At 54.2% G+C, this 19,749-nt stretch overlaps 8 protein-coding genes across 8 annotated transcripts; 3 read left to right on the top strand and 5 right to left on the bottom strand.

The window, feature by feature from the left end:
• The first annotated feature begins 1,262 nt into the window (after positions 1-1,262).
• On the top strand, positions 1,263-3,895 carry BO66DRAFT_350094 (putative lysophospholipase). Its single transcript, XM_025644707.1, has 3 exons — positions 1,263-2,757; positions 2,821-3,185; positions 3,250-3,895. The coding sequence occupies exons 1-3, from the start codon at positions 1,749-1,751 to the stop codon at positions 3,586-3,588; spliced, it is 1,713 nt and encodes a 570-aa protein (XP_025503756.1). The 5' UTR covers positions 1,263-1,748; the 3' UTR covers positions 3,589-3,895.
• A 499-nt stretch (positions 3,896-4,394) lies between these two features.
• On the bottom strand, positions 4,395-5,568 carry BO66DRAFT_374570 (NAD(P)-dependent alcohol dehydrogenase; the record flags this gene model as incomplete). The annotated part of the gene is made up of 3 exons (XM_025645603.1): positions 5,255-5,568; positions 4,760-5,192; positions 4,395-4,677 (listed from the first exon to the last, which is right to left on the bottom strand). Exons 1-3 carry the CDS (start codon positions 5,538-5,540, stop codon positions 4,395-4,397), a joined length of 1,002 nt encoding a protein of 333 aa, XP_025503755.1. The 5' UTR covers positions 5,541-5,568.
• Positions 5,569-7,667: 2,099 nt separating this feature from the next.
• BO66DRAFT_438635 (RICIN domain-containing protein) lies at positions 7,668-8,102 on the bottom strand (the record flags this gene model as incomplete). Its single annotated transcript, XM_025651074.1, has 1 exon — positions 7,668-8,102. One exon carries the CDS (start codon positions 8,100-8,102, stop codon positions 7,668-7,670), a length of 435 nt encoding a protein of 144 aa, XP_025503754.1.
• A 755-nt stretch (positions 8,103-8,857) lies between these two features.
• BO66DRAFT_401628 (uncharacterized protein) lies at positions 8,858-10,104 on the bottom strand (the record flags this gene model as incomplete). The annotated part of the gene is made up of 4 exons (XM_025648768.1): positions 8,858-9,070; positions 9,132-9,247; positions 9,336-9,668; positions 9,765-10,104. The coding sequence occupies 4 exons, from the start codon at positions 10,102-10,104 to the stop codon at positions 8,858-8,860; spliced, it is 1,002 nt and encodes a 333-aa protein (XP_025503753.1).
• A 190-nt stretch (positions 10,105-10,294) lies between these two features.
• On the top strand, positions 10,295-11,085 carry BO66DRAFT_438633 (uncharacterized protein; the record flags this gene model as incomplete). Its single annotated transcript, XM_025651073.1, has 2 exons — positions 10,295-10,334; positions 10,523-11,085. 2 exons carry the CDS (start codon positions 10,295-10,297, stop codon positions 11,083-11,085), a joined length of 603 nt encoding a protein of 200 aa, XP_025503752.1.
• A 950-nt stretch (positions 11,086-12,035) lies between these two features.
• On the bottom strand, positions 12,036-13,118 carry BO66DRAFT_451816 (NAD(P)-binding protein; the record flags this gene model as incomplete). Its single annotated transcript, XM_025651886.1, has 1 exon — positions 12,036-13,118. The coding sequence occupies one exon, from the start codon at positions 13,116-13,118 to the stop codon at positions 12,036-12,038; it is 1,083 nt and encodes a 360-aa protein (XP_025503751.1).
• A 1,666-nt stretch (positions 13,119-14,784) lies between these two features.
• Positions 14,785-16,583, bottom strand: BO66DRAFT_374568 (uncharacterized protein; the record flags this gene model as incomplete). Its single annotated transcript, XM_025645602.1, has 8 exons — positions 14,785-14,829; positions 14,911-15,321; positions 15,434-15,574; positions 15,646-15,743; positions 15,856-15,919; positions 15,981-16,166; positions 16,232-16,299; positions 16,370-16,583. 8 exons carry the CDS (start codon positions 16,581-16,583, stop codon positions 14,785-14,787), a joined length of 1,227 nt encoding a protein of 408 aa, XP_025503750.1.
• An 808-nt stretch (positions 16,584-17,391) lies between these two features.
• On the top strand, positions 17,392-19,201 carry BO66DRAFT_420582 (FAD-dependent oxidoreductase; the record flags this gene model as incomplete). The annotated part of the gene is made up of 2 exons (XM_025649884.1): positions 17,392-17,684; positions 17,767-19,201. The coding sequence occupies exons 1-2, from the start codon at positions 17,410-17,412 to the stop codon at positions 19,199-19,201; spliced, it is 1,710 nt and encodes a 569-aa protein (XP_025503749.1). The 5' UTR covers positions 17,392-17,409.
• Positions 19,202-19,749: the final 548 nt, after the last annotated feature.

The following is a 19,749-nucleotide window of genomic DNA, read 5'->3' as shown; positions in this document are numbered from 1 at the left end:
CGACATCAGCTTCGTCGGAAGTTGAGAAAGAGGCGAAGACAAGGAAGACAAGCAAGATAAGCAAGTGGGGTGTTGAAGGGAGGGGGACCTTTGTCAAGACGGATCCAAGGTACAGTACAACTCTATAAGAAAGGATCTCGCACCGCTTAACCACACGTGGCGAGGAGCTGTGGCGGAGCTAGCTCATGCTGAACAGATCCAAAGGAAACTCAGAAGAGGGTTGGACAGCATATATAATCATTCGGGGAGTGTCTTTGCCGAGCAGACCCGCAAGATTATGATAACATGGCCTCATGAGAAAAGACAGTATCTCTGGTTGCGGCGGTGGGCATTCGGATCGAAGCGCCCAGATGGAGGAGTGCGGCAGGCGGTTCCACCCGCCCGTCGGGTCCAGCCGCTGCTGGCAAGCATACTTTTCTCCCGATCCTGCTAACAGTCGTTCCTCCTTCGCCTACTCATGTCGATGGCTAAGACTGCGCTATGCGATAGTCAATCGAGGCCTCGTCAGCAATCAAGGCATCGACAACGCTGATAGGGCATGTTGCTACAGATAGCATGCCATGCCCGCAACAGGAGGATTGCACACGCGGCCACTCCCGACAAGTGGGGGAGCTCCGATTCCACCGATTGTTCCATCTCTAGCACAGTGACTTTGGAAATAGTTCATCATGCGTATAGCAGTTTGTTCTTCGCAAAAGACCGGAGAAAGGCAGATTTAGCGAAGTGGTATTGTACAGAAATAGATCTGAAACGCGTTCATGACGCTGCAACATGAAACTGCATTCGTGGCTCGCGTTTTGGAATATCTTGCAACTTGAGTTTCCTGAACGTTTTAGCAGAAACAAGTCTGCTTCGTCAGCTTCAAGAAGCTTCTCCGGTGCGGGGATGTGAAAGTGGATTGCAGTGGGAAGAGAAGACCTGAGATTGTTGATGGTGAAGATGGCTGATGGCCTGGCGTGATATTGCATTGTTTGCATCTGCCGGCTAGTGTGGTGGTGCAGCGGGACTTACCAGCTCCGGGTATTTCTGCCACCGCCTAAATTGAACAGTTTTCCAGATCGTTTTTTCAGGACTGTTCATATGGAAAATCAGCCCGGACCACTGCGAGGTTCGCTAGGTTCTGCCGACTGGGGCGGTAGTGGAGGCGGTCTAACAAGCCATTCTGCCCCTCTACAGTCACGTGCTCCTTCAGCATCGCATGGAGAAAGCAGTAAGTTACGTAACGCCACGGCCGGAAATCGGAGTTGTAGTCCAACCTACTCCAAAAATCTGTTTCACTCAACTGCAGCATGGGATCAATTAATGTTCGAATTCCTCGTACCACATGCAAGCTAGGTTCGCAGAACCTCGTCCCTGGACAGCACGTTATCAACCCGACTGGGTTGAAATAAGCCGAGAATCAGGCCTGGGTACAGTACTGTCCGAAGTCAAATGATCACTCACTTCCTTCACGGTATAACAGGTTTGCTGGGCCTTCTCCAATTGGGGCGAACTTGCCCACCACCACTTTGCTTGTGACCCCAACAAGAATAAGAATAAAGTGGGTTGGGGGCCTGGCCTTTTCGATGCAGTTTAAAAAAGTAACTTTGAGCTTCACTCCAAAAACACAAACCTGCCTGAAGGGGAAGGCCCCGCATTCTTATTTTTTGTTGCCCCTCCCCGCGAGCCTTACTTTTTTTCTCCCCATCTTCCTCTCTCCACGACAGCTCGGGCTTGAAAACAACAACACTATCAGATAATAAAAAATAATGCGATCGGCATCAGAGCTGACCAACATGGTCTCTTTGAACGGAGCGCTGCCTGAACTGGCCGAGCAGCAGCCCGAGGATTCCATCCCCGAGTCGCGCGTCCTCATCATCATGACCGGAGGTACCATCTGTATGCGACAGTCCCCGTCTGGTTTCGTACCTGCCCGAGGGTTCCAGGAACAGTGTCTCGCCCGAGTCCCGACCTTCAATGATGGCTCGCACACAAGCATGATGGACGTGGTGGTTAACGCCGACAAAGAGGTGAAGGGCCACCCGAGTCTGCGCACCCCCGTCACCGCATACGGGCGGCGCGTGCGATACACCGTGTTCGAGTTCGAGGAGCTGCTGGACAGTAGTTCGATCGACGCGAAGGGTTGGGCCGAAATCGCCCGCACCGTCGAGCGCAACTACACGCGGTTCGACGGATTCGTCGTGCTGCACGGCACAGACAGTCTGGCGTATACGTGCTCGGCCCTCAGCTTCATGCTGCAGAACCTCGGAAAACCGGTCGTCCTCACGGGAGCCCAGGCTCCCATGCTCGAGTTGCAGAACGACGCCACGGACAACCTTCTCGGATCACTCGTTGTGGCGGGCCACTTCATGATCCCGGAAGTCTGTCTGTATTTCAACAATCGACTGTTCCGCGGCAACCGATCGTGCAAGGTGGCGGCCAGTGACTTCGCCGCCTTCAACTCTCCGAACTGCCCCCCGTTGGCGGTCACGACGTCGATGCGCACAAATATTGATTGGGAGCTGGTAAATCGACCCAAGAGCCTGGACCATTTCAGCATTCAGACCAACCTCGACACCACGCACGTCGCCTGTCTGCGGATCTTCCCAGGTATCAAGCCGGAGATGGTGGACGCTGTGCTGAAGCTAGATGGACTGCGTGGGTTGGTCCTGGAGACCTTTGGTGCTGGAAATGCACCCAGCGGACAGGATAATGCCATGACGAACGTGCTGGCTGCTGCCATTAAGAGAGGGATTGTCATTGTTAATGTCACTCAATGTGAGTCTCGCTTGGCCGTAATCGCCGTGATAACGACATCTGAATCTAACATGGACAACACAGGTCTCACGGGAAGTGTCAGTCCCGTTTATGCTCCGGGTATGAGCCTGTCACGCGCAGGTGTGGTCGCAGGCCTCGACCTGACTACGGAAGCGGCGTTGACGAAGCTGGCGTATCTCCTGGCCTTGCCCGACTCCACACCCGAATGGGTCGCGAAGAACATGTCCGTCTCTCTGCGCGGAGAACTGACCGAAGTATCGCAACCTGTGTTCCGTCACCCAGACGGTGCTCTTCCGGAGCGCGTTCAGTCTCTGACCGTGCTGGGCTACGCGATTGCCCAAGGGGATATTGAGCGGGTGAAGGAGATTGTGGTCAGGGAGCATCACTGGCTGCTCAATGATGCGGACTACTCAGGCAACACTCCGATCGTAAGTGGCTCCGTTTATCGTCTTTTGACTACCAGCCGGACAAGAAAGCTGACTCCCCTTGCAGCATCTGGCGGCCACCTCGCCATCTGTCGAGATTCTTCGATACCTTCTGCTCCAGGGTGGCTCAGTACACATCCGGAACCGCAACGGCCGCACGCCATTGTTCCTGGCAGCCAACGCCGGACTCTCGGAGCATGTGCTGCTACTCCGCAAATCGGGAGGACATTTGCATTCGGATGAACGGACGGCGGCGCAGCTGCTCGCGCGACGACGCCCGGCGGTGTGGGGTCTAGCCGGCATCGGACCGCGGGAGGTCAGCGATCGGGAGTTGGAGGAGATCGACGATGAGGGCACTTCGCTAGGACGCACGGCGGAGATTCTGATGGCCGGGTCGGCGCCTTGAACGTAGAGACACGATATACATTCCAGAGGTGTCATCTGGAGCTGATGCGGAGGGAAGGTCTGGATTTGACTTTACATGTGTTCACGCCTGATAAAGCAGTGAGGCGGGTGCGAATGGTGGCTTGTGGGTACTGGGGGTAGATTCCGAGTATGTCTTAATCCTCTGCAGTTTTCCATTACTAGAAGATCCTAGATCGTCTGTGTTTGTCCGATCGCCATGCAGTTATCACCAGAAGAAGACAGGCGAGACCTCAGTTTATACATTGCACAATACCCGATTGTGCCAGCACCAGCAATAATACTCTTCCTATTTCTCTCTACCAGAACCATACTCATTCTCAAGGTAGATGTTGCTATAATAGATAGCCAGCCTTTATCAGATGCCATGCTCCACATATTCAATCTCTTCATGGAGCCCCGGATTGACTTTAGCTGCGATCGTTCTCGTGCCCCTCCCACTGCCTGCAGTAGTAGTTCACTAAGCCAATCACCACTGATGAGTGCCACTCCACCGGCAAAGAGCATCCTACGATCTCGGAAACATTCTCCAGACATTCTCCCACCCCATGGCTTGTCCACCAACCAAACTCACCCAAGAACATCCCTCGACTCGACACACACCGCCAAGAAAAAAAATAATAATCAAGCACCGGTACCATAAAAGCACCGACATCATTAAATTTACCCACCCCCCCCAAGAAGAAGATCTATAAATCTATAACCCACAACGCCACAGATATGCAACATCATCATCGTCATACATACACAGCCCTAACGGCAAGCAAAGCCCACAGCCCGGTGCCGAACTCAAGGCTTGACCAAGACACCGCGGTAGCGCATCTTACCCTGGCGGAGGGTCTCCATGGCGTCCTCGATGCCCTCCTTGGTGAGCGGGAAGGTCATGACGGTGGGGACGATGTTCTTGCGGGCGGCGAAGTCGAGCAGGGAGCGGATGCTGTTGCGGGAGGCGACGAGGGAGCCCTGGATGCGGACGCCGCGCCAGACGAGGTCGAGCATGGGGACGCGGGCGGGCTCGAAGGCGACGGTCAGCGGGTAGATGCTGCCGTGGGTGGCCATGAGGGGGATGAGCCTGTCGGAACAGTCAGTCAGTGGGACAGCTCGTTCGAAGAAATGTGTTGGGGGGCAGGCAGGCAGGCAGGCAGGCAACATACGAAGGATAATCCACGGATCCGCTCCCGCACAGCAGCAGGTGGTTGACGGGCTTGAAGCCCTCGGGGACGGGGCCGCCGGACCGGAAGACGTGGTACTCGGAGGCGCCGAACTCCATCGCCTCCTGGCGCTTGCCCTCGGAGCTGGAGAGCACGACCACGTGGCAGCCCATGGCGGCGGCCAGCTTGATGGCGATGTGGCCCAACCCACCAATGCCCATGACGGCGACGCGGTCGGTGGCCTTGATGCCGTACTCGGACAGGACGGTCCAGACGGTGGCGCCGGCGCACATCAGCGGCGCGGCGTTGATGGAATCATACCCCTCCGGGATCGGGTAGACGCACTTGGCGTCCCAGATGGCGCCGTAGCTGAAGGTGCCATTGTGGAGGTCGTGGAAGCCGTATTGCTTCTGGTTGCGGCAGTACTGGTCCCATCCTGTTGCACCTCTGGTTAGCATCGTGATATAGGGCACGGAGGGTAAGCATGCGGGAGCATACCAGTCACGCAGTTATCGCAGTTGGCGCAGACGCTGTGCGTATATCCGAAGCCAACCCGCGCGCCAACCTTCACGTCGGTGACACCAGGCCCAACAGCTTTGACGATACCCACACCCTCGTGGCCCAGCACTTGGTCGGCCTTGAGGTAGTGCTCGTCCGTGCCGCAGAGACCGGAGTGGGTGGTCTCGATGAAGACCTCGCCGTGACCGAGCTCGCTGGTCGTCTGGGCGGGCACAATCTTGCCCTCGGCGGAGCCGCGGAAGACGTCGTAGGTGAAAGAGGTCATCTTGCAGGATATGAATCAAAAATACAACCAAATCTGGCTATGAGAGTGTGTCATCCCCAGAGGAGAAAAAGTGGCAGTCGGATTTATATAGAAGAATGGTTATCGGGAAGAGGTGGGTCCAGCGGGCAACCTGGGCATCAAATCGGGAGCCTCGGTTTCGCAGGGGTTGCAAAAGGGTGGGGCAAATTTCATCAGCAACTGGTTTCTTGTCTTTGATAAAGATTTTTTTTTTCTGATACAGTCAACTGTCCGTCCTCGGCGGAAAAACCAGTCGGGAGAAGTCTCCGAGAATGTGTCCGTCGGTGGGATTTGGATAAACTCTCCGCCATATGAACCCTCATAATTCCTGGTTATGGCTCTTCCGGAAACATTATTCCATGATCGATCGCGGAGAGTTTTGGATGTTGAGTACATTTGTTGATGTCTTGTGGAGTGCGCACTTATCTACAGTACATACTCCGGAGTACTGCACTACGTCAGAGATATGGAGGACAAGCACTATGTTAGTGAACTTAAGCTAAAGAATAGTGGCAGCCACGTTTTAACTGTAAGCAGCACTCAAGCTAAGCCACATCACATTTTTTTCCTTTCTTATTTTTTCTTATCTGTCTTGGCAGTCAACGGCTTGTTGTGCCGCTCACCCGGCCCGACCTCCTCATTGAGGGTTACAGGCCGAACAAATCCCGGGGTCGGTATCCCGCCGGAGGGCAAATTCTCGTTCCTCCCTCAGAAAACCTCTCTCTCGAACCCCGTCACGGGTCAGATCTTGAGAAGAATAACGGCTCATCATATGATTGGCGTCACCGCGGGATCTTAAGCCTAAAACTAGCGTGCAGGACTGTGGATCACTTCCACTGATCCTGCCGCTGGGAGTCTTCCAGAATCTTGGATGCTTCTGTTTCCAAGGCAACTTATGCGCTTGCCATGTTTCATGTTACCGGGGCAGAAGGTAGGCAGGCGGAGATCGATTTGCACAGGAGTAGATGTTTGCAAGGATGCATCAACATTTCGAGCCAATGACATAACGCAGCCGGGTGTGATATACATTATAAGAGACTTTCACCCACCGTGGCTTTATTTTAATTCAAGCTAAACCTGTGGCAAACGGAATGCAACACGAACGTGATGTACTGTCTATGCATTGGAGTATCCCCTTAAAGTCCCGTAACGAATTTTCATACAGTCTTTTCCAACTTCTGGATCCTCCATAGCCGTTTGAGTATCCTCAATAGCCGCGTAGGTGGCCTGTCTCTCTTTGCGAACACCTTCCATGCCGTAACAACACAGCTGTAAGGACTAGGCAGTGCAAGTATCCCTACAGGGAAAACAGAATCATGTGCGCGCATGAATAGGATCAATAGGTCCGCAGCTGGCCTTGTTCAGGCTTTAAATTTTGCAGGACTGCGGGTAATGTTGGCCAAACGGCTATCGTTTTGAATGAAACCTATTGTTCTTCATTACAACAGCACCCTTCCATGCTTAACATTTTCGAGAGCCCTGCCTATATGTTATTACATCCTTTCCTCGCTCCCGTTTCTCATCAACACACGTTCCGCCCTCCTGCTTCCTTTCTACTGTATGGGTTATTACTCTTGTTTCTTACGCTTTTAGCGTGTGGTACCCGACTACTCGATTGTAGACATCTCATACATATCTTGATGAAGTCAGCGTGTAATCTCTCCAGCGGGAGTATCATCACCTATATGTCTAAGAACACATCCTATTGGCTGGAGTTCAATCTCCCCTTGAGATTTAGGACAGTCGTGGTTAGCAAAGCTATAGGTCCAGCCAAAACAGAAGCTATATGTAGTCTCAGAGAACGATAAATCTGCTCAATAAACTTCCATTAAAGCTCTCTTCATACGGTAGCAAATTAGCGAAACTTCCCCCCCCCCCCCCTTTTTGGTGGCGATATATTTACCCATGCAAAGCGTTCCCCAAGCTTTCATTGCAAATCACGCCTATCATGCGAGAAAGCAAATGCATATCCCTAAGTGCTCTCACAGAAACATCGGTACTGTAGCGATAACATTGCCTGTCCGACTAGCGGGGAAAGAAGCATGAATATACCCAGCGCGGAGGCGGGGATCCGCAGGACAGGCACAGCGCGGTACGAACCACCCGTATTCAATAAGGAGGCACAGTCATCTGCACCGGCTGAAACAAAAACTTCTGCGCTGGGCTGCCATCGGCCGGGGCGGGTTTGATGGTGGAGTCCGCAGCGGTCCAAACAAGTCCATCCGCAGGGTTGCAGACCCTATATGCCCCCTCACCAGCGTCCTCAAATGTGAAGGTTGTCGGCTGCTGAGCAACAGACGTGCACGACGTGTCATCACAGCTGATATACGAATTGATATTGGTGAAGGCGTTCTTGATGGTGGCGCCGCCGTCGACGGGGTTGATGGCCCATACGTTGAGGTAGTCGTTGGCTTGGTAGAAGCGGAGATCCCCGGTCGCATGCAGGGTGTCGGTGGTGCCTGCGGGCTGGATTTGGTAGTACGTTACGAGGGTGGCTGAGGCTGAGTTTATGAGAGTTGTGATGAGGCTGACGGGGATTTTCATTGTGTATGTGAACCTTTAGATGGGTGGGCTGATGACCGTGTGGTAATAGAATGGCTTTTTTGTAGAGATCGTGCGGGTGTGAATTATAAAAGTCAGCTGTATTCAGGATGAACAAAGAAAATCATTGACGTATTTGTACTCAGACTGGAGTAGGACATACTAGCAGTGGCGAAGGACAACGCTCGAGTTCAGAGTAGGCGAAGTGACGTGAACGTACATGAGAATCACGAGCGTTCGGATACCAAGCAGAGAGAGGAAAAAGATGATCAGCTCTGCATGGTTGTGTAACATCACCTGCCCTGGTCTCACAATCACCAACGATCCATGTGAAAGAAAAGCATTGTTGTCTTGTTTTAGGCAAGGGATGTGATTTAGCATCAATGCCAAGAGGATATACAGCAGAAACCATGACATAATGTATGCTTGGTGCGAGATCATCACGCTTAGAGCAAGTTCACAGCACTACACCAATTGAAGGACATCTACTCCCTTTTGTCTGTTCCTCTGTTGAGGCCAGCAAATTTCTGAGCGTGTCTCTGTCACCCTCAAGCCCTAACCCAAGAGACCATCAGGAAATCACAATATTTCTCTTACTCTCAAACACCAGGCAGTCATTCCGGAAGAAGTGCTTTATGAACCGCATCGCAAAAGAACGGACCGAGCAAAATAGATATTCGAAATCTGAAGTCTTATACGCGACTAGTGATACAACGAATCACACGAAAATCAGAGACACAATCCGCCAGAAATCACTATCAGCAGTCACTTAAGGTCAGGTCCTCCTTATCCCTCCCGGTGCAAGTGGAAGAACCCTCAAAGTCTGGGTCCCGGAGACTATCCTCGTAGTCTGGATCCATCGAGCTATCCTCATACATCCGCGCCTCCCTGAAGATATTCCACAGAATTGATGTGATGGCGAAGTCCCTGGTTGAAGAAAAGAATTCCCAACGTTCGGTCGTGCGTTGGATCTGTAAACTGTCAGCGCGGGGAGAATACTCTGGTGCAGACCCTTCGACTCCGACCTCCTACCTTTCTTGTGGTGTCCAGACGGAGGAATGTCAAGGTACGGCTGTTCTCATCGTGGACAAGGCCGTAGACCACGGCAAGCATGTCGCAGGCCTGCCAACGGGATTCTTGAACCATGACTAGACAGTTGAGCACGTCAGGAAGGGCTTTTTCTTTTGTCCTCTCACCACGGAAAGACCTAGCGGTCTGATTTAGGGAACCACGTACGCATGTAAGCTATAGCCCGCGTCTCTGCCTGCTTTTCCGGCTTGTCGGGATCGGCCTCGACCACCACCAGATGGATGCGAGCGATTTCCGGGTCGCGGTACCAGAGGGTGTAGTCCGCCCGGCCAGCAAGAGTCATGCTCTTGTGTTGCGCAAAGGTATGCAGCAGGTCCGTGTTGTGCGCGAGATTCATCATGCCGGTCTTGACCCCCAGGACGGTGTTCACTGCGTGGGCAATCTGTAGAAGAATCCAACCGAGCGGGCTGTATTGATCGATGTTTGAGTGATCATAGGCGTATTTATTCATGATTTCAGAGACTTCGAGCTTGAAATCGGCTGTTATATTCATCAGTAACCCCCATATCTCTTAGCTGGACACGGGCCGCTCCTGGGAGAAATTATCAAATGCGATTCCTTTGGGGACTTACCTACCTGGCAATGGATGAACGTCAGTTGGAAAGGCTAGCCAGTCATAATCATCCTCGCGAACCACAATCCCGAAGCTGCGTTGCAGGTCGCGATCGGTGAGAGCAAGAAGAGAGATACATCCCGACTGTTCACGGTCTCGCTGTTCTTCCATCCGCCGAATCTGGTCATCGAGGCCGAGCACCTCTCTGTGCTGCGTCTCAACGCATCCCAACACTTTCTTGAGACTCTGTAAGTGTGTGGTTGCACTTTGAATTTCTGAAGCGATCCTTTCATCGATAGCGCTGCGTCTCCCGATCAGGTCCTGCTGGTTCCGAGTCGCAGACACGACGGATTGTTGCTCCATACTCTCGCGGGACAGAGTCGGGACAAGAAAAAGTCAGTAGTACTTGCGTCCTGCTATGTCGTCAGTATCGAACGTGGGTGGAAAGGACGGTATACTCTAGGTGTATTTCTTATTGCGTCGGAGAAGAACACACTCAGTTATCGGCACACTCCAGGAAAACGACTAAAACAGACGTGCCGGAGGAGAGAAAATGGACTCTATATGTGAGGTGCAGCAGTTAGGGAAATACGGTCCGCATGTTGTCATCATGATAGCTTACGGACTCAAGGGGCCTGCGGGCTTCGCCGTGATGATGTAGGGCTTACCGAGCCAGAGCAATGCCACACAGCCATCCATTTGTCTTTCCATCCCACTCCTCCGAAAACTCGTCGTTCCTCCAACCATAAGCTACTATTCCGATTCACACCACATTCATCAGTTCCTGACTCGTCAGACACATTCTACATCCGTCATGCCGTGGAGCATCCTGTAACAGCATGGCTGAATCTTTGGGACGAGAGATTCTGCGAAGACGTGGGAGACTTCAACGGGGCCCAGGAAGCCCAGGCCCGACTGTATTTCCAGCGTGAAGCGGGGCAGCTCGGCCACGTGGAAGCGCTGGTGCGCAACGACGTCGACTTGAACTTTGCGATCCAGCGCGAGGCGGCTCTCCAAAGCGAGCTCAAGACCCTCTCCGTATGGCTAGTGATCTCCGGCGCCGCGGACGTCACCACCGCGGAGGAAATCTACTCTCGCATCCAGACCGTCGAAACCCAGCTGTCGGCGCTGGAAGAGACGATCTGGCACTTGGAGCGCAGGACCCACGTGGTCCTGAGTCGGTTCCCTGAGGGCCCGCTCGCACTGGCACATGGCCCCGCTACTCAAGGAGGACTGCACCGGCCGCGACTGGTGCTGCGCGTGCCAGTGCGGATGCTGCACCAAGCCGAGAAGCACGGCCCGTGCGAAGCAGGGTCACTGTACGTCCGCTTGCGCATGTTGTGAGCGTGCTCGCGAGTGTGCGGTGGGACGAGAGGTGAACCGGGAGCCGACTCGCATCGCCTTTGCCGGCTTGGGCAACCGCCGAGATCATATGCAGCGCCTCATGCTGGCCTATTGCTTCGGGCTGCGTGGGGCACAGCGTTACAACAATGTAAGATGCAAGTATTGGTTCCTTTGAGGGTGAAGGGAGAAAGAAATTGTTCTGTATTGCTTTGGGTGAAACGAGCTTCGAGAACAGTGGGAGATGATTTGTGGCCTTGCGTTGGGCACGTCCTTGTTCTGGCTATGGCGGCCATTACTATTGCTGGTTGATAGACATTTTTAATGTTCAGATTCATGTGGTGGTGTGTTTAAGGGTAAGGGGCTGCTATTGACTTCCCGCTGAATCGCTCTATCTGCTCCCTTCGCCGACCTTATCCTTGGGGAGTACTACTCTTTTCATCTCATGTTTGATCGACAGGGAGAACTCAAGGATTTGCTGAGAATGAATTACCCTCGGGAGATCCATATGCGGTCAGGGTTACATGTGCTCACGTGCTTTATAGTTGATGGCTCAGTAGGCAGTTTGAAAACACATCATCATCATCATCATCATCATCTTCTTCTTCTTCTTCTTCAATGCGATCCTCTTTGTTCGCGCCAATGTACAATGATGACAGAGATAGAGTTCTAGCAATCTGTAGTTCATGTAACAGTGACCTTATTCAACACTAAGTCGAGGAGAGATGAATAAATGAGACGTTGATCCCAAACTGAAGACTGGGAACAGGGTACGAGAATCAGCCGGTGGGATGGGTGATTATGTGATTGTATATACGAACGGAACAGACGCTGGAGCGCCGGCCTAAGAAACAGGATACTGGAATGAATTATCTACTGCCCAAAGAGTCACACTGTCTAATCGGTGCGACCACAGCGAACAACCTCCTACCAGCTTCGAGATAACACCTTGTTCAAGCAGCCACCAGTTGAAGATAATACGACACGATATCCACGACCTGCTCTTCGAACGAGCGGAACTTGTTCCCCAACACCGTCTCCGACGTGCTCGTGTCCAAAGAAATGGGAATCGACTGAATCTGCCCGTTGTTCGGCAGCAGGGCCGACTCGACCTCGTCTCTGAACCTGCGCGCGGTGATCTCAAGACTGTGCTGCCAATCGGTACCCTGCACGCCTCCCGAGGAGAGGATGAAGCCCTGATTCCCCGGGACGGTGGGATCGAGGCAGCGGACGTGCGCGTCGGCGACATCATCCACATGGACCGCAGAGTTGGGGGTGCATCTGTCCTTGGCCCCGTAGGCCACCGGCCCCAGCACCTCCTGGTTGGATCCGCGCATCAGATCGGCCGGTGTGGGGGCAAGTTCATCCCGTCCGATCACGAACCCGGGGAACAGATGGATCACGTCGAAAGACGGTCGGGTCGTCGCCAACCACTGCTCTGCCTCGTTCAATGCGGCCACTTTACTTGCCGCATAGGCTTCGAAGGCGGAGCTGTACTCGTACCCCGCGGGGTGAGTGGGCACGCGACTGTTGGCGTCGAACACCCTCCCGACGCCGCCACCAGAGACCACGAACGACCACGGCACGATCGCCGCGCCGGACGAGGTGATCACAACTCGTCGGACGGTGCCGGCCTTGTGTGCGGCCGTCAACAGCCCCAGGGTGCCGCGGACCGCCGGGTCGATGAAGTGCTCGACCAGGCGGGCACTGCTGGCAGTGTCTTGATCGAGGTTATTCAGCTGGGTTTGTTGCGGGATCGGCGAGGCCACGTGGATGGCATACTGCGCGCCTTGAATCGCCTGGTCGTAGGCTCCCTCAGCGGTCAGATCCGGCACCTGCACGAACGACAGCCGGTCGTCGCCGGGCTGAAGAGCCTGGATGGAGGGCGTGGCCAGGATCTGCCGGGCCTTGTCGGGGCTCCGCACCGCAGCCCGCACGCGGTAGCCGGCTTCGAGTGCCCGCACAAGCACGCGAAACCCGACGTGGCCGCTGCCTCCGGTGATGAAAACGAGTTCTCCGGCCATTATAGTCCTCATGTGGTGTGCATTGAGTCGGGTGGCATGTTCCCGGCATCTCAGATGTGTCTCTCCTGGCGTGCATTGCGGGGATTTATAGGCAAGGCGGACCGGTCTTCGTTATTGAATCTGTCGTCTGTATCGATATTTTCCTGTACCATAGATACTGGATCTCGAATACGATCACCCCCGAACACGGTCATTATTTTTGATAAGCGGCCAGATTCCCTGAACCAGGGGTGCGCGCGTTCGTAAAATTGGGGTTAATCTTGCGGAACGAGTTTGGGACAGGCCGGAGATGGGAGTTAATACGAGGCACGGGATGTCACCACGAAACATAGGCAGCTTTTATTCAAGTAAGGCACTTTTCTTTGTCTTGTCATCCTCTCCGAGAGTGCGTCCGGCAGCACGGCTTGAATCCTAATTTGTCGATGTCCCCGTCACCACTCCCGGCGGGTGGAAACTGAAGACATCTCACCGTCGATTGCACATCAGTGCTATATCCCAACAAACTCGGTACCTCTCAATGTTCTACCAGTACCGCCGCAACACAAGAAATCAGCTGAAGCTTTGACTGGGAGTGTCTTCAACTCTCCGATGTAGCCTCTTGGTAGGTTGAGAGAGTATCATGGGCTTCCACGCCCCAGTCAGGATGACAAGTTGTCAGGGACTCTTCGTAGTCGATTCGGTGAACGATCTGCGGGAATTTTTCTGCGTGGAGTTTGAACAAGCCCCTTCTGATTCGCCTGATGCAACTAGGGGCTTAATTGACCATTTTCGATTCGAGCCGTTAGTGGCTTTGAACCATTCACTTGGGGGGGCCTATAGCTGAGAAACATACTATAGATCATCTATGGCTGGGTGACGGTATTGCAAAATGCAAAATATGGTATCATAGCCATCATAGCTAAAAGGATCTCCCCTGGCAGGTCAGACCGGTTACCCCGCAAATGACCTGCCCCTCGTTGACAACAAATATCTGTTCTTTGTGTCCCATGTCCTCAATAGACCAAAAGCCAAACGAAGTGCCTTCTGAACTCATACTTCCTGCCTGATTCAACTCTCAAATTCCAACTTTACTAGTTATACAAATATAAGATTATTGGGCTAGAACTGTGAAACTATACTTCCATAGATTCTCTTTTTCACTTTAGTATATTAGAATCCCACTTAAAACAATTGTAATACCTTGGCTAGGAAGTTTGGTGCAAGAAGAATTACTAATTCCACAAGACAAAAACCTTTGACTTGGTGAGTATTCTCTTAGTTAGATGGAACTCAAGTAAAGGGGCAGGTATACAGACAATTTGAATCAACATAAACATATTAGAACCATTCGTGACATTTATCTTTATTGCAGAGGAAAAGCAGAGTTAGGCCAAGTGCCACTGGCCTTTCAAAACTTCTTTCCTTCTCGTTGATCATTTCCTTCTTGTCAATCATATCACTATTGTTCAGTACTCCGCCTGTCAAAAAGTACTTATCACCGGCTTTGGGTCGCATAGTTTAATACAGGCAATCTAGGTTGCACCGACCACAGCGGTGGAATACCACCAAGAATCTATGCTTTAGATAGATACTTATATCTTTACTACACCTGACTCGGGGGCCAGTCGTGCCTTCACTAATGTAGAAAGGTAAAACAAAAGAGATTCGAGAACGTGACTAAGTAGTTTACAGGGACGATTCACTCCACCCGCACCTCCACCTCCATCACCTTCTGGATCTGCAGCTGACATCCTCCCCCCTCGCAGCCGGGGATCTCCCCCTGCTGCTCCCCCATCCGGCCCTTAGGCGGGGAGGACGCCATCACTGCTGCCCCGTGAGGAGCAGCGGGCCCGTCACCATGTCGCCCTCCGCTCCCTCTTCTCTCGTTACTCTCCAGCGAACTACTGTCCCCGCTACTGTGCTCGATGGTAGTCGTCACCATCACCGCATTATCCCACGGCCTCTCCTGATAGTCCCGAGGGTGGTGGTTGCGATGGCCCAGCTCCAGGAACTCCCCGGCCTGGTCGTCCGTCTCGGAGGGCAGCATGCGGCTCTGGTTGCGCTGCGTGCGGCGGACCCCGCTCATCAGCCCGTACGAGCGCGAATGGTTGTTCAGCGTCTGGCTGCCCGAGACGCCCGCGGTGCGCTTGCGGCGGCGGGTCCGGTAGCTGGAGGAGAGGGTGGAGGCGAAGGCGTGGAAGTAGGGGCCGTAGGTTGGGATGCAGGCGATGATTACCTGGTCGTTCCGTTAGTCAATAGTACCTTTTTGGGGGACGAAGCGTAGGCGGGTGAGGGTTCCGGTAGGTACTAGGCAGGGCATGGTAGGAACCGGGTTCGGGCGAGCATACTCCCAGACTGATCTCCACGTCCGACCACAGGACAATCGGCTGGCTGTCCGTGTAGGTCTTGAGGTTCTTGATGGTGAAGATGCGGATGATTTGGATGATGGTGATGAAGAAGCCGAGGGCGAAGATACCGATTAGGGCTACCTGGTGTGTTGATCGGAGAGTCAGCGTCGGGCGACCGACAGGGTTGCACGTGGGACGGGGAACTCATGGACCTTCTGTGTATGGCGGAGTTGTAAGGTCCAGAGGACAGGGAGGGGGAGAGCGATGATCACGATATCGAAGCCGAGGCTTGTTCCTGTATTGTGGGGAGCTGGTTATGGACCTGTTCTGGGGAGAGGGACGTGACGTTCTGTACCGGCCAAGGCTTTTGTATCTGTCAGTTTCCTAATCCTCATTGTGTTAAAGTTATGGGTCTGGCCTACCGTAGTATGAAGCTACCGTGTCAATGCATGTTCCAGGAATACTCGAGTCCCATTGCTTTGCGACCTAATCCCTTGTCAGAGAATAATTACCAGACAGATAGGAAGGTGTTTGGTGTGGCACTGACCGGCTGACAGGCCAGAGTCAAGAGGAGTGTAAAAACCAGCTGGTTGCATGTCACCGCGCCGGTGACGGCGATGATGACCCATCGGTATGCGGCCACAAAGCCTCCAATCCGCAGGTAGGAGGTCAAGAGCGAGACTTTGAAGAAGAGGAGCGCAAGGATGTATAATGGACCGCCAGCGTATTGGATCTGGGCCAGTCAGTCTGTCACTATTACGAATTGCCACCTGGTCACGGCAGGTAGAAAGTACCAACCTTACTGAACATCACCACATTGGCATCCGGAAAAGATGCTGCGTCCAGTCCAAGACCATACCGTGTCTCTAAGCAGTGAAATTGACTGTCAGTTCTCATCAAGCAAGCTTTACATCCGGGTGAAGAAGAAACACGTACGAGCCACCGCAACCCCGGCATAGCCTAACCCCAACAACGCACTGCAAATCGCCGCATAGTCATCGAGCCAGAGGTCGCGTTTGGTGTGCAACCGGATGTGAAGCCGTAGCAGCACGGCCAGCAGAGCACTGATGCTGAAGGTCAAGCAGATCGCGATGACCCGGGCAACGTGGCTGTGGGGATCCGGGTGGGCGAGGTTATGGACCCAGGGCATGGCATTCCTGTTAATGGGGCAGACTGGGGTGGTGAAGAACTCAACGACCAGGATCTTGTAGATAGTGCAATGCACATCGATCTCACCAGAGAAACATCATGCAAGGTGGGAAGACCCGAACCCTGGGGAACAATCACCTTATTTTTTTTTCTTCTCTTTTTTTTCTTGGGTTCAAGTTGCTTGAAGATTTCTCGGTTCCTTCAGCCTAGCAATCGGCACAATCGGACTCCCCCCTCCCTGTCTAAGGAATCAATTAATATGCACGAAGTCAAATCCAAGACATCGGCTGCATTGGCAGCGCACTATTTCCGAGGCGATTTACGCCATCGTGCATTCGAGTGAGACTAAGGCAGTACTAACGCCGCGACTAACGTGCGCCGTTGTGGGGCGCCAGCACGGGGGAACCGGACCGCGCATCGCTGCAGCGGGGGCACTGTCCAGTCGGTCAATAAACGGTCAATAAACGTGGAGACTAACTGCTTAAGCGAGATGGTTCGAGATTGCATGTAGATTAACTGTTTGGCTTTAACCAGGATAGTTGGGATAGTCTAGGCAACCAGCCGAGTTTTCCGACGATGAAGAAAAATTGACAAGAAGGCAATGGCCTGATGGCAATCATACTCCTAGCCCTAAGTCAAGCATACCCAATCTGCTGCATAGGTTATTATCGGAGTAGATGTAGGAACAGGTAAGGGGGTGTCCCACTTGGTGTCATGTTCGACAGCCAAGCCTCGGGAATGTCGGCATATAAATTGGCCTTGTCCTCCCCCCCTGTCGCTCACTGGAAGATCGTCTCCAAGCAGAGCCAGGTCATCTACCAATCGTCATGCCCTCCGCCACTTTCTGGACCAGCTTGCTGGCCCTCACGGCCACCGCTACGGCGAGCCCCCGCAGTCCCAGCAGCACCAGCAATTCCACCAGCTGCCGCTGCTTCCCTGGCGATGCTTGCTGGCCTTCCACCAGTGAATGGGCCAAGTTAAACCAGACAGTGGACGGCCGTCTGATCAAGACCATCCCCCTCGGCAAGCCCTGCCACGCGCCCAACTACGATGCCGCCGTGTGCGACGTCCTCAAGGAGGAATGGACGGAGCCTGAGCTCCAGTAAGCCACTGCCACTTTGACTTCACCCCCTTGCGTCCCCTCATCAGCTCCCCCTTACTGATCCGTGCGACGCGACCCACAGTTACCAATCCAGCAGCTCGATCATGGCCCCATGGTTCACCAACGGCACCTGCGACCCGTTCCACCCGGTCTCCAAGCCGTGCACGATGGGCAACTACATCGACTACGCGGTGAACGTGTCGACGCCGGCCCATATCTCGGCGACGTTGAAGTTCGCCCACGAGCACAACATCCGCCTGGTGATCCGCAACACGGGCCACGACTACAACGGCAAGTCCACCGGTGCCGGCGGGCTGGGCGTGTGGACGCACAACCTGAAGTCGCGGACGCTGGTGGACTACAACTCGACCCACTACACCGGACCGGCTGTGCGGCTGGGGTCGGGTGTTCAGGGCTTCGAGGCGTATGAGTTTGCCGATGAGCACGGCTACCAGGTCGTGGGCGGCGAGTGCTCGTCCGTGGGCATCGCGGGCGGCTACTCGCAGGGTGGCGGCCACTCAGCGCTGTCCTCCAAGTACGGCATGGCGGCGGACCAGGTGCTGGCCTGGGAGGTGGTCACGGGCGCCGGGGAGCTCGTGACGGCCACGCGCGACAACGAGTACAAGGACCTGTACTGGGCGCTGAGCGGCGGCGGCGGCGGCACGTACGGCGTGGTCGTGGCCATGACCTCCAAGCTGCACGCCTCGACCCCGACCTCGGGCCTGAACCTGACCTTCACCAACGAGGGGATCTCCCAGGACACCTTCTTCGAGGCGGTGACCCTCTACCACACGCTGCTGCCCAGCATCGTCGACGCCGGCGTCATGAGCATCTGGTACTTCACCAACACGACCTTCTACATCTCCCCGCTGACGGGACCGGGCGTCCCCGTCGCCACGCTCCGGGCGCTGGTCGAACCCTTCGAAACCGGCCTCACCAACCTGGGAATCCAGTACACGCTGACCGCGAAGGAGTTCGACACCTACCTGGAGCAGTTCAACACGATGGAAGCGGAGATCGCGGTGGGCAAGGCGCAGTACGGCGGGTGGCTGATCCCGCGCGACGTGGTCGTGCACAACACAACCGCACTCACCGAGGCCTACCGCGCCATCGTCGAGGACGGGGCCACCTTCATCGGGGTCGGGCTGAACGTCAACCGCAGCGTGGCCGGCGACGTCGACAACGCGGTCCTGCCCGCCTGGCGCGAGGCCCTGATCGACACCACCCTGACCACCCCCTGGGAGTGGGACGCGCGCGCCGCCATGGTCGCCGAGCAGGACAAGATGACCAAGGACTACATCCCGCGCCTGCAGGCCCTGGCCCCCAACTCCGGCGCCTACATGAACGAGGGCAACTTCCAGCAGCCCGACTGGCAGAAGGCCTTCTACGGCGTCAACTATGACCGTCTGCTGCAGATCAAGGACAAGTACGACCCCTACGGCTTGTTCTACGCGCGCACCGCCGTCGGTGCGGACGCCTGGACGGAGTCCGCGGATGGGCGGTTGTGTCGGGCTTAGTGCTTTTGTATTTATATAGGGCTTGATGAGAAGTCGCGTGGCGAGTGTATTTCTAGATAGATTAATAGAACCAAGACCTTTTTTGTGTTCAACCGCGGGCCACAATCAACGACGTACTACACTTTAACTAAAATCCTTACACCGATGGAGCTACAAGCCACAGAGCATGATTCAGCGAGAGGGGGGTGGTCAGTCTCATGACTACTAACTGTAGACAGCCGTGGCTTCAACCTGAACGGAACCATTACAGCTGTCTATCGACTCATTCAGGGATCAACAACACTATTATTACAATAGCATGAGACAGGATACATGGCACTTATAACTCAGAAGATACACTACATAAACCGAGCATCAACTACGACTAGCACATACGACCAAAGGGTGTGGAAGAAGGGCTTCCCCTCCGCTCAGCCGCCCTCAAGCCACACTGATAAACGTGGCCAGAAGATCAATGAGCCCCGAGCGTGTTGCTGTTTTATGGGTGAGCATAGGCAAGATGGGTGAGAATTCGGTGAGAATTCGGTGAGAATTCGGTGAGCATATCA

Source organism: Aspergillus aculeatinus (assembly GCF_003184765.1).
Source record: "Aspergillus aculeatinus CBS 121060 unplaced genomic scaffold BO66scaffold_25, whole genome shotgun sequence".
Lineage (NCBI taxonomy): Eukaryota > Fungi > Ascomycota > Eurotiomycetes > Eurotiales > Aspergillaceae > Aspergillus > Aspergillus aculeatinus.
This window is presented reverse-complemented; position numbering and strand designations above follow the sequence as displayed.